Raw genomic sequence first — 12,576 nt, 5'->3', positions numbered from 1 at the left:
TAAGGAAAGTTTATGCATGCACTATGTGTACTATGTAATTTCCTTTTTCCAGCCATTCAGTTGCAAAAAAATAAAAGAAAATAACTTGGGGACCCCCCAAAATAATTTGGCGGCCCCCCTGAGGGGTCGCGACCCACGGGTTGAGAACCCCTGCTCTATCATAATCAAAACAAAAATAACCGGTACTAATTCTTCTCTCATTCCTGTTTTAGGCGAGAAGAGAATCATGGTGAAGAGCTGAAAATCCAGGAATCATCTCCAATTCCAGGCTACGTGAACCAGCAGCGTCTTCAACAGAAGAGGACTGAGTGTGGGGAACAAATCCCCCCGCCCACCATTGGATACAACGCTTGTACATATTGACAACTTGACAACTTTGATCAAGGACTACATTGAACTCATCACTACAATTCTCAGTCAACTCAAAAATATATATACTACAAGAAGAAGAAACAAGGAAACATATTAGACATAATTAGCAGAGCAAGTCTTCTCCGCAAAGCTCATTCACAGTTGAATGACTGGCAGTCTGGCATGTCAGCAACATTATCCTTGTTAACTTGCTATGTGTAACCTAACCAACATTACAAAGCACTCATTTAAGTGACTCAAATCAAATGACAGCCTAGGCCACACAGCTATACTTGGCTGCCTGAAAAATAACAACATCCTTAGTATTGTTGAACAAGACGATTAAGTGTAATTCAGCTAAATTAGGCTATAAATGGCCGACCCGTACCAGAACAACGTGTACCAGCAGGGCGGTGGCGGCGGCGGCGATGCGTATGGAACGTACGGAGAAGGGGGCGGCCAGGACGGATACGGCTACCAGGCAGACTACCCACCCCAGGAAGAGGACGCTGCTAGCGACGCCACAGAAGGCCATGACGACGAGGATCAGATGTACGAAGGGGAGTATCAGGGCATCCCACATCCTGACGAAGTCAAGGCCGCACAGAGAGCGGCGAGGTGGGTGTCAGGAAATGTGTTATGACTGTATTACGCTCGCGACCAACCGTTTCACCATCTGGTTTTGTTTTTGTGATGGCTCTCTGAGCCAAGGAACAGGTGGCAAGAGGTACCGCCGTACGCTCGCTGGCTCTGTTTCTCTAAAGACAAACTGTTAAACCATTGAGACCAGATCTGCTTTCTTTGGCTAATATTCCCTCCAGAAAAGGATTTCTAGGATGCAAGTGGTTAATGTAAAAATCACACTCGTGTGAGTTTGCTTTTGTAGCTGCCACATAACGTCACGGGGGGCATTAAAAACTCCATAGACTTGGCTGCCACATGACATCTGTCACACTTTGCCCTATAGTGTGGGTAGTGTTTGCCGAAAATATAAAGGCCATGTAGGAAGAACAGCCAAAAGTTGGAGAAAACTGTCAGACAGAGACCTTGGATGCAGAGAAGTCGGTTCTTTATTCACCTTTTCACAGAGCATCAAAACTGAACGAAGGTATTTACATAGCAACTGGGCAGGTTGGCCCTAGGTCCTTACACCTCTGCAGTCCTTCATTGACTGACTGGCAGTGGGAAGTCTCCCTACTTATATAGGCTAAGCCCCTCCCACGGACCATACCAACCCTAAATTGATTCCACAATTTCCCCAGTTACTCAATGTCCAGAGACATCACATTTCATATACACACATGTAAAGTGTTACATAATATTCCACACATTATATACACAATGATAAACTCTAAACAAACCCTCATACTGTTGGTATGTTCCCCACACCCCACAGCTGATAGTTGCTCCCTGCAATGGAGTCAACCAATTATCAATCAACTTGAATCAAGCATATACTATATATATAAAGTTCAATTCAGTGTCAGTGGCACAGTGAACTGCCACAACATCACTGCTTAAAGCAAACATTAAAAGTAGACTTGGCTGACGCATGACATAACCTGCGGTGCCGCGGGTTATGGCGCTGGCTAGCGCCAAGGGTGTTACAAGTCCATATAATTGGCTGCCACATGATGTCATGTCTGAAAGCCAGACATTGGAGGGAAAACAAAGTTCCTATCACACAAACATTTGGTGGCCCCCTCTCTTATCTCTGAACCCTCTGTTGAAGACCATTGTAATACAGTGGTATAGTCGGGGCGACTGTGGCTCAGGAGGTAGAGCAGGTCGTCCAATGATCCCTGGGTCGGCGGTTCGAATCCCGGCTCCTCCTGTCCACATGTCGAAGTGTGTCGCTGGCGTCGACTGTTCGCCGCTTCACCTCCCAATGTATGAATGAATGAACCATTGTAAAGCGCTTTGAGCACTTGGAAAAGCGCTATAAAAATGCAATTCATAGTATTTAGTGGGGGTCTCTTGCTTCCAGCTAATTCCTTGGCCTGACATCTTTTGGGTATAACTCTCTTGCTCATTCCCCTCCATCCATCCATCCATCCACCCATCCATCTATCTCATCCAGGACCAAATCCAGGGCAGCAGGCAGTGCCATCTCTGAGTTGGAGGAGCTCTCTGAGCAGTACGAGGACATCATGGAGGACTGTGGTCACGGCAGGTTCCAGTGGACTCTGTTCATCGTGCTGGGACTGGCACTGATGGCCGACGGCGTGGAGTGCTTCGTGGTGGCGTTCGTTCTCCCCTCCGCCGAGAAGGATTTATGTCTATCCAACGCCGAGAAGGGAATGCTGGGTAAGCTTTGTCTTGAGAGAGGGAGAGAGGGAGGGAGGGAGGGAGAGAGAGAGGGAGGGAGGGAGGCAGAGAGGGAGGGAGGGAGGGAGGGAGGGAGGGGAGGGGAGGGAGGGAGAGGGAGGGAGGGAGGGAGGGAGGGAGAGAGGGAGAGAGGGAGGGAGGGAGGGAGGGAGGGAGAGGGAGAGAGAGAGGGAGGGAGGGAAAAAAACAAACACAGCCGATGCTTCTGGGTAATAAAACCTGAACATGCTCATTCACATATGACGGTAAATCTATACTTGTATTTAACCCATTAAGACTTGCAGGCCAATTCTACAAACAGTTTTCTGAAAAACCTATGTTGCTAGTGGGACTAAAACGTTATCATGTCAAGGACCTCCCAAAATGACATGTATTTGGCCACAGACCCAAAATGACATGTATTTGGCCACAGACCCAAAATGACATGTATTTGGCCACAGACCTCCCAAAATGACATGTATTTGGCCACAGACCTCCCAAAATGACATATATTTGGCCACAGACCCGCAGTGTCAAAATATTTCGTTCCAGGGACCCTCCCTCTAATCTATTCAAAGATTTGCACGCGCAAACATCTTTTCCCATATGATCCACTGAGTTTTTCAAGCTCACCACTAATACTGTATCATCTGACCACTTAGTTTAAATGACATAATAGTCAAATCATTTTGCCAGCAACCAGACAATTCACATGATCCGAGTAGCCATCTGTTCAATATAATATGAGGTGATACAGCAGTGCTATAGACCTCACAGGGAATCCATCCAGGACAAGACGGAGTGGGAAACGCCAAACCAGTGCCAATACGTCAATACTTTCCCGAAGCTTCTTAAGAGTGTTCAGTAAATCACCAAATTAGACCTGCTGCCTAATTAGCTAATGGGAACTATGGAAGCAGAAATGAATCAGCTTCTCTCTCTCTCTCTCTGTGTGTGTGTGTGTGTGTGTGTGTGTGTGTGTGTGTGTGTGTGTGTGTGGAGAGGCGGCACAGTGAAAATTTGCTTAAGTGGTTTGCATATTGAATGTGTATCGTCAATTGATCGATCACACACACACAAATTAACAAGTGTACTATAATATACAGTAGTTCTGTACTGTACTGTACTGTACTGTACTGTACTGTACTGTACTGTACTGTACTGTACTGTACTGTACTGTACTGTACTGTACTGTACTGTACTATATTGTACTGTATGTTACTGTGTAGCGGTTGGAGCACACACCTTTCGTGTGGAAGGTCGTGGGTTCGAACCCTGCCTGGGTTCGACGTCATCAAGGGCATGCTGTCACAACGGGTTCCTAACACCAAATCACATGGGTTCATATCTGAGCCAAGTCTCCTGAGGAGGCGTGTCTGAAGCCTGTCCTAGACAGTGGTCTACGGACACACACACACACACTGTACTGTACTATATTATCCCATTTTGGGCGGGAACCCCTTTTGGTGTTAGCATTATGTTATGCTTTAGCTATTGAAAAATAGCAGATCTACAAGCTCATAGCGCGCCACCGAGTGGTGCGCTACAAGCTTGTAGGTCTGCTATTTTTGAAAAATCAAAGAACCACTGACATAGAAACATAGCTTTTTCAGAAAATTGTCAGGATGTAGAAGACATTTTTAGAATCTGATCTCAGGTCAAAATGGGTTATACAGTATGGCACTGTACTGTACAGTATGGCACTGCACTGTACTAAAGCAGACATCAGATTGGTGGGAGGGTCTCCCTTCCTTTTGAAAGAATGATGGACAGAGAGATGACAGTAGAGGGAATGAGCAGAGGAGGGGGTTTAAAAGAGGAGCAGAGATGAAAAAAGAAGAGAGGGGGGGAGACAGAGGGACAACAGGTAGACAGGGAGGTAGACAGGGACCCCCATTTAATGGCATTTGACGTTCAGCCACTCCTTGGAGTGGCTGAACGTGGGTATTGGCTGAAAGAAGCCATGGATCTGTAACACTGCAATGATTACACTAATGGATAGAGCTTGGCAATGTACTCACTGTACCTCTCTCTCTCTCGTTTCATCATGCCAGCCCTATGAAAATTCATATGATGCGACATACAGAAAATATACTGAGAAAATAGCTGACCTGTGCTTTGCAGAGTTAATATCCAATATCGGTGACGTAAAAATGCACAGCCACATTTTTTTTAACACTCCCAACGCCCAGGACGGAGTACTTTGTCCTTTCTATTAGTAACGTCCGACGCCCAGGACGAAGTATTGTCCAAAAGACAAAGATTATTGATACGAGAACGGATCGCATGGCTCTATAGCCCAGGCGCGCCTCCTGGGCAATCCTCTGTGACGCGCAAGAGTGAGACGTCATCGAAAAACTCCCTCCTCTGTTTAGCTGATGAAAACGAAAATCTTAAAACGTTCATAACTCGCGATCTAAATCATCCCGTCTTTTTCTGAAAAAAAGATCCTGTGTTAGACGGCGCTCCGCGGTCCAGTCGCTAGTCTCGATAGATTTATTCTTGTCTCCCGTTGTTGTCGATCGACTCTAGAGTGGTGTGGCTATTGTTAGCTGCTACACACACATCAACAACTTCCGCCGGTCCGTCCGGAAAAGGGGTCCGTGTTTATAAATCGAATGGGCGCATTAATGTAATGGATTAAATAACCCCGGGCAATTAAAGTTAACAAGAAATATTTGATTTTAGATTTAGACTGCATTTTCCCAGAGGAAGATGCTTTCACAGTCAATCACACACAAATACAACATCCCAGGCGGCGCACAACAATGTCTGCAAGGTTTGTTTGTCAAGTGCTTCAGTGGCAGAGTGGACAACAGCCCTGCTGAAGAGAGCTCTCCTTCATGATATGATATGATACGATAGTACTTTATTGTCAGTTTGCACTGAAATTTGTTTTGCGACCCAGCGGCCTTGTATGCAACACATATAGGTACACACATTTGACATAACACAGGACAAAAAAAGGAAATACAGTTACATACATAGAAACATAAGGGCCGAGAGCAATGTCAACAGCTCAGTCTAGAGCCAGAGGCTATACCTCCACACAACGATACGCCTGGTTTAAACAGTGTCGTACAGTGTTTTTACACCAGAAGATAGCAGATGCCACACACCGCATGTGCTTGAAGATCTGCTATTTTTAGCGGCGATAATGGCGAATAAATGAAATAGTCCAATGATGTTGCACATTTTCTCCTTCTCACTCTCTCCCTCCATCTGTCACTGAGTCTGTAGTGTGTAGGTGCATACTGTGTGTATGCGAGTACTTGCACGCGCGCTGAGTCAGCACAAAGAGAGAGGCAGACCAGCAGGTGGCCAGTTTGTCAGATCGATACATTTTTTGTCCTGACCTTGGGAACAGAAGACACACACACACACACACACACACTGGTAAATGGTAAATGGTGCATTTATATAGCGCCTTTATCCAAGTCGCTTTACATAGATTGTGCATTACATTCACCCATTCACACACACATTCATACACCGATTGCGGCGGGAGCCATGCAAGGCACCAACTAGCACATCGGGAGCAATTTGGGGTTCAGTGTCTTGCCCAAGGACACTTCGACATGTAGACAGGAGGAGCCGGGATTCGAACCGCCGACCCATGGATCATTGGACGACCTGCTCTACCTCCTCAGCCACAGCCGCCCACACACACACACACACACACACACACACACACACACACACACACACACACACACACACACACACACACACACACACACACACACACACACACACACACACACACACACACACACACACACACACACACACACACACACACACACACACACACACACACACAGCTAACTAGTATTTCAGCCATAGTATTTCAGTCTATGGTAGTTGAATTGCGTGTTTGTGTTTTTGAGTGTGTCAGGGTTAGGAGGTATAGAGCTATTTTGCCAGACACTGTTTGGCAGTGTCTGACACTTGGCAGACACCGTTATCCAGAGGGACTTACAAAGTACCAGATCAGATGCACCTCAGTGGTTGAGAACTATGGGGAAAAAAGCTGCAAACTTAAGAAAGCAGGTTGTCATCGAACAAGGAGTGCTAGAGGTTGAAGTCTGGAGAGGTGAGTTTTCAAACTGTGGTGCAGAGTGCGCAGTCCTGACTGGGGGTGGGGGGGGTTTGTCATTCCACAACTTGGGAGCCAGGAGAAACAAGAGTCTACTGTAGGTTGCTTGGACAGGGTGTCGTAGGGAGGGGAGTGTTTTCTTTTTTTTTGTCAAATAGGTTTTTATTGAGAACAGATTATAAATTGTTGTAGATTAAAGGACAAAAAAGAGAAAGAAAACCCTCAACCCTCCCACCCATACTGCTCAGTGACACCATAGATATATATCTATGAGTGACACCGCATACTATAGAATAAAATAGTAATTTGAAAAATGGAAAACATCTGAAAGAAAATGTCGTGGTCAACCACATCAGTGGTATCCTGTCTATGAATTGTTTCTACTCAAGTAATGGACAAGGGGCAGCCAAACCTTATCAAATTGTTTCTCCCTGTTTCTCAGGAAATACCTTATTCTCTCAAGATAAAGCGTACTAGTCATTTCATTTAGCCAATGCTTGAATGCAGGAGCCTCCTCCTTTTTCCAGTGCGTCAAAATTAGTTTTTTTGCTGTAATCAGACCATATGAGAAGAGTTGTTTCTGTGCTCTCGTCAACCTAGGCATGGAGTCTGACAAACCCAGAATAATTAGTACAGGATCGGGGTCAATATGAATACTCAAAATATCAGAGAGTGTCTCAAATATCTTAATCCAATATCTTTGTATCCGAGGGCAAAGGGCAAAGCTGTGAAGAAGATTTGCATCTATTGCATTACATTTGTCACAGTGCGAAGAAATATCTGGGAATATGTTATGTAATTTTAATTTGGAATAATGGAGTCTATGTATGACTCGAAACTGGATAAGGCAATGTCTGGAATTGATAGAGCACACATTAATTTCTTCAAGGCTGTCTTCCCAGAGCTCGTCTGAAATTGAAGTCCCCAGCTCATTGTCCCATGCCAACTTAATCGTTTACCCGCCAGGAACATAGGAATATTAACACGTAGAATCTTGTAGCCTGCCACAAACGGAAAAGCCGTTTTAACAGCGATGTATTCATTAATGCATGTTTTAATACGATCGTATCGAAATCTACCGTCCGTTAGCTTTGTTATGCTTCTGACACAATGGGCGCGGCCATTTTGAAAATGCGCGCGCATCCACTAACATTGCCGGCTCTGTTTTCAGACGGCTTTATCTCACAGAAGCGACATTGCAGAGGACGCTTTGTCCCAGACAAGCGTTTTCAACGGCCTGTAGCAGGCGCTGTGATACTCGCGGTCCACTTTTTCCACCACCGACCGAGAGAACGAGCACCAGCTTCGTCAACACACACGGAATGGTTTCATAGTAAAATGCGATACGGATATTTGGCTCTTCAAAGTAAGTGTCACGCGTGATTAAACCATGGCAATACGCAATCGAGGGATTAATTAATGGCGGCAGGCTAAGAGTTAATAGCTGATGTAGTAGGTAGGTTTGCCACTTGAAATGATTCATAAAGATGTGACACCCTCACGTCTGGTACTATATTATTAAGAAGGAACTTATCTAGGGATGAAGGTGTAGCTCTCTCAAAAGTGGGAGAAAAGTTACGGATGTAGTTCCTAACCTGTAGAAACCTAAAAAAGTTACTCCTAGGGAGTCTATATTTTTCCTGCAGTTGAGCAAATGAGGCAAAAGTTTCACCTATATATAAGTCACCAATTGTGCGTATACCCAAACCCTTCCAGTACTGTGCAAACCACTGTGGAAATGAGGGGTTATCAGCTATAGGGAGCAGAAAAGATAGTGAGTTGTTTCTAAAATATGTTTTGATTTGTTTCCAGATTATTATCATACTGTGAATAACAAGGCATCCATTGTAAATGGATTTATCTAAGGTCACGGGGGATAATATTATTGAACCTAAACAGTATGGGCGACATTTGGGAGGGGAGTGTTTTCTGATCCATGTGTGTGGGCATGAGGTGTAAGGCTCACCCCCTCAGGGCTGGTGGGTGGGTGGGTGGGTAATGGGTATTGGGTATACGTGTTGTTGTATTTTGTTTTTTGTTGTGTGTACTAGTGTTCCTTGTGTGTCTTGTATTTTAAAATAGAAAAAAAGCTCCAGACTTCCCTCTCCAGAGCAGCATTAGTACCTTCATTCTGGGGGACCCTGAGGCGTTCCCAGAACATTTTGGAGATATATAGGCTCTCATTTATCAACGCGGCATACGCCCAAATATGGGTGTACACCAGAATCACCACAATATTCGGCATTTATTATTCCCGCATGACCTTGAACGTGCGCCCGGCCAAATATCACGTCAGGTCGGGAGCTGTCGTAGGCTTTGTCCTCACCTGTTTTTCTGTCGTAGAAAAGCGGAGCAGCATTGTCTGACTAGCTGACAGGCATCTAAACATATGTATTCACTCCTAAAATGTTAATATAAAACTGTATATATATAACATGTTTACAATGTTTATGCTTAATCAAACAGTGCTTTACTGGCCTTGTTAATATGCGAGCGCACTTGTGAGATGATTCAGGAGCGCAGCGTGACATCAGATGCCTATAATCCCCGAGATATTGAAAAAATATATTTAGGCATAAATGGACTGCACGCCTTTATTTCCAAGTGACAATGGCAAGCATATAGCTTGCCTATTTGCAATTGTAGGCTATAGGCGTAAGGGGCTTAATCATTCACCAATTTAAATAAGTGCTTTGACAGTCATTCAGATAAAAGCGAGATCATTTTCGGGAGTCGGGAGGACGGGACCGCGGCGGGCGTCGCCAGCACATACCAGCACACATGCCACGCCTCATACATATGTTTATGATTCATTCATCAATCACTCCATAAACGTTGATTATGACTGCCTTGACGACATGCTATCTCTCATGCAGGCATCACTCACCCACAGCACTTATCACAGCAGTGCGCAGTCTCACTGATCGCCTTCGCCTATACCTACTGCTTCAACGTGCACTGCGCACAAATGGGTAAAATTGTCGATTGCCAAGAGGAAGAGAAAGGGAGGCAGTAAATAGCCCTGTCAGTGTCAGTCTCTACCGTGAAGCTGTCTGGCTGTCCCTTGTGTATTACTCTGCAGGAGGATTATATAGCTGTTGTGTGATGGTTATGAACTTCTTTGGAATACTATAATGGATCATGAGTTTCCATAGAGTGTCTCTGTCCAACTGTTGAATGCTTTGTGGAAATCATTCCAGTGTCTGCTTGATGCGAAGGGTGGACATGATCCGTCTTGTCGGAAACCTGCTTGTTGCTCTCTGAGTAGTTTGTCTAGCTCTTTTGATTGTCTTTCCAGGATGAATTAATATCTTCCCTGGCACAGATATCAGCATGATACGCCTGTAGTTGTTATAGTCATTCAGGTTGTCTTTTTTTTGGGGAGTTTCACAAGGTATCCTTCTGCCCAATCGCTTGGCACCTTTTCTTCTTCCCAGATCTGTCCAAAGACTTCTGGGGGTATTCCGTCAGGTCCTGGTGTTTTATTGTTTTTATTTATTGTACAGAGGGAGCAAAGTTGCAATGGGTAGTTCAGTTGGAGTGTTCAGCCCATCTTTTCAACGGGTCCTCTTGCTTTGTTAGTGTTTTCCCATCTTTATCTACAGTACTGTAGTATTGGTTTGTCTGGGGTTTTGCATGTCAGCCAATTTCCGTGTGACGTCATAAGTTCCTTCATGTTGTGTTGAGCTGCTGCTTCTTCTGCTTGGGTTTTTTTTGGGGCGGCGGTGGTTCAGGGGTAGAGTGGCTGGATGGTAACCGCAAGGTTGCCAGTTCGAACCCGGGCTCCCCCAGAGTTACTGTCAAAGTGTCCTTGAGCAAGACTCTGAACCCCTAATTGCTCCCGATGTGTTGGTTGGTGCCTTGCATGGTTTCCGCTGCCATCAGTGTATGAATGTGTGCGTGAATGGGTGAATGTAATGCACAATCTCTGTAAAGCACCTTGGATAAAGGCGCTATATAAATGCACCATTTTAAATGCACCATTTTGTCTTTCTTGATGCTAGACTCACAGAGTCATCAGCACATTTGACAATATGTCTGTTAGGGTGATTGTCCTTTCCAGTACTTTGTTGTAAACTTTCCCAGGGAGGCTGAGTAATGTGACACCTCTGTATTTGGCACACCCCCTCTGATCCCCCTTTTTGAAAAGTGGGAGCAGTGCCCACCACACCGGTCTGCCACTCCCTCGGCACTGTCCCAGAGTTCCACGCAAATTGCAAAATGTAGGCCAGACAACTGCACCTGATTCTTTATGAAGATAAATGGTTAGAACACACAGGCTACCTGTGTGTGTGTGTGTGTGTGTGTGTGTGTGTGTGTGTGTGTGTGTGTGTGTGTGTGTGTGTGTGTCAACATGACGCTGATTATGGCTTCTTTTTTTTTACTCTGAATCAACTCATTTTTCTACTGTATTTCGCCGTCCAGATATAATTGCTCCCACAAGGATACGCACAGACTGCAACGAGGAGGAATGAACTGCATCGCTCTGGGTCTCGTTTTTTTATCCCACGATTTTGTAACCCATTTTTCACCCGTGTCAATTATTTAATGTGATCCTGGGCTCTACACACCCTCCACCAACCTAGTCCCCATATATGGGGTATGGAGAGAGCAACGGACTTGAACTCATGCTTCCTTCATGCCTGAGTGTCCAAGTTGCTCCTTTACACCTGACAGGGGGGAGTTTCCCTGGTTGGACGTAGCGCGTGGAAGGAACACGTTATTCCAACCAGTTCATTTCCCCTCCATCAGGTGCCCCGGCTGGCCAGGGGGAGGCAGTTTAGAGACCAGGATTACTGCATGTTTTTTGTGAGGGGACTCTTAAGGCTCATTCATAGTCTGGATTTTCGGTGGTGGGGTGACCACCGGAGCTGAAATAACGTTGAGCGGTGGTGAGTAAAAACAGAGAGAAGGGCTGGAGCGGTGGCGGTGGTTTGCTCTTCACCGCGGCTCGTGACGTCATGTTGTAGTTCGGTGGTCACCTCACCACCGAAAATCCAGACTATGAATAACGCTTAAGTGGGACAGACTTGGCGATTGAAAACTTTAACAGTTTGCAAATAGTACAGTGCTATGATTGTACAATGGGGCTAAAAGGATAACACAAAAAAGCCCCAATGGCTTGTGTTCATTGTGGTCCTGTGTTTTCAAACTATTTCCTGTGTATTCAATCTATTTTCAACAATCTCCATAAGTTTGGTCCTTACAAAGTCCTTACAAAATGCTCATTATTTTTTTTAACCCATTTTGGACGGGAACCCCTTTTGGTGTTAGCATTATGTTATGCTTTAGCTATTGAAAAATAGCAGATCTACAAGCTCATAGCGCGCCACTCGGTGGCGCGCTACGAGCTTGTAGGTCTGCTATTTTTGAAAAATCGAAGAACCACTGACATAGAAAACTGTCAGGATGTAGAAGACATTTTTAGAATCTGATCTCAGGTCAAAATGGGTACAAGATAAAACATGGCTGACATTATAGCATGCTAATTTCCAGGAATAGAAAGCCCAGCAGTTTCTCTTAGCTTAGATTCCCCATTGATGATGTCACTGGTAGGTGGGTTTCTGAACTGTGCACAGCCCTCCTCTGAGACACAGACGGGGTAGACAAAAACTTTACCATATTGAGGCATTAGTGAGGACCTATATGAACATTATCCGAGGTACGATTCCAGGTCATGCCAGCAATGTGTTGATGTGTGTCCCTGTCTGAGCAAGACTTAACCCCTAATTGCTCCCTGAGGGCACGGTGGCACAGTTGGTAGTGCTGTCACCTCACAGCTAGAAGGTCCTGGGTTCGATTCCCGCTCGGGGCGCTGT

General features: G+C 45.2%; 1 protein-coding gene across 1 annotated transcript in view; it reads left to right on the top strand.

Moving 5' to 3' along the window:
• Nucleotides 1-724: 724 nt before the first annotated feature.
• Nucleotides 725-12,576, top strand: part of sv2bb (synaptic vesicle glycoprotein 2Bb) — a gene marked incomplete at its 5' end in the record, with an annotated part of 36,263 nt that continues 24,411 nt past the window's right edge. Inside the window, 2 exons of the mRNA XM_079500642.1 lie at nt 725-969; nt 2,432-2,658. Of these exons, the coding sequence (XP_079356768.1) occupies nt 725-969; nt 2,432-2,658 (472 nt within the window). The remainder of the gene's footprint in view (nt 970-2,431; nt 2,659-12,576) is intronic.

This window comes from Electrona antarctica (genome assembly GCF_951216825.1).
Source record: "Electrona antarctica genome assembly, chromosome: 5".
Classification (NCBI taxonomy): Eukaryota; Metazoa; Chordata; class Actinopteri; order Myctophiformes; family Myctophidae; genus Electrona; species Electrona antarctica.
The sequence above is the reverse complement of the archived record's forward strand: the minus strand, read 5'-3'. Positions and strand labels throughout refer to the sequence as shown.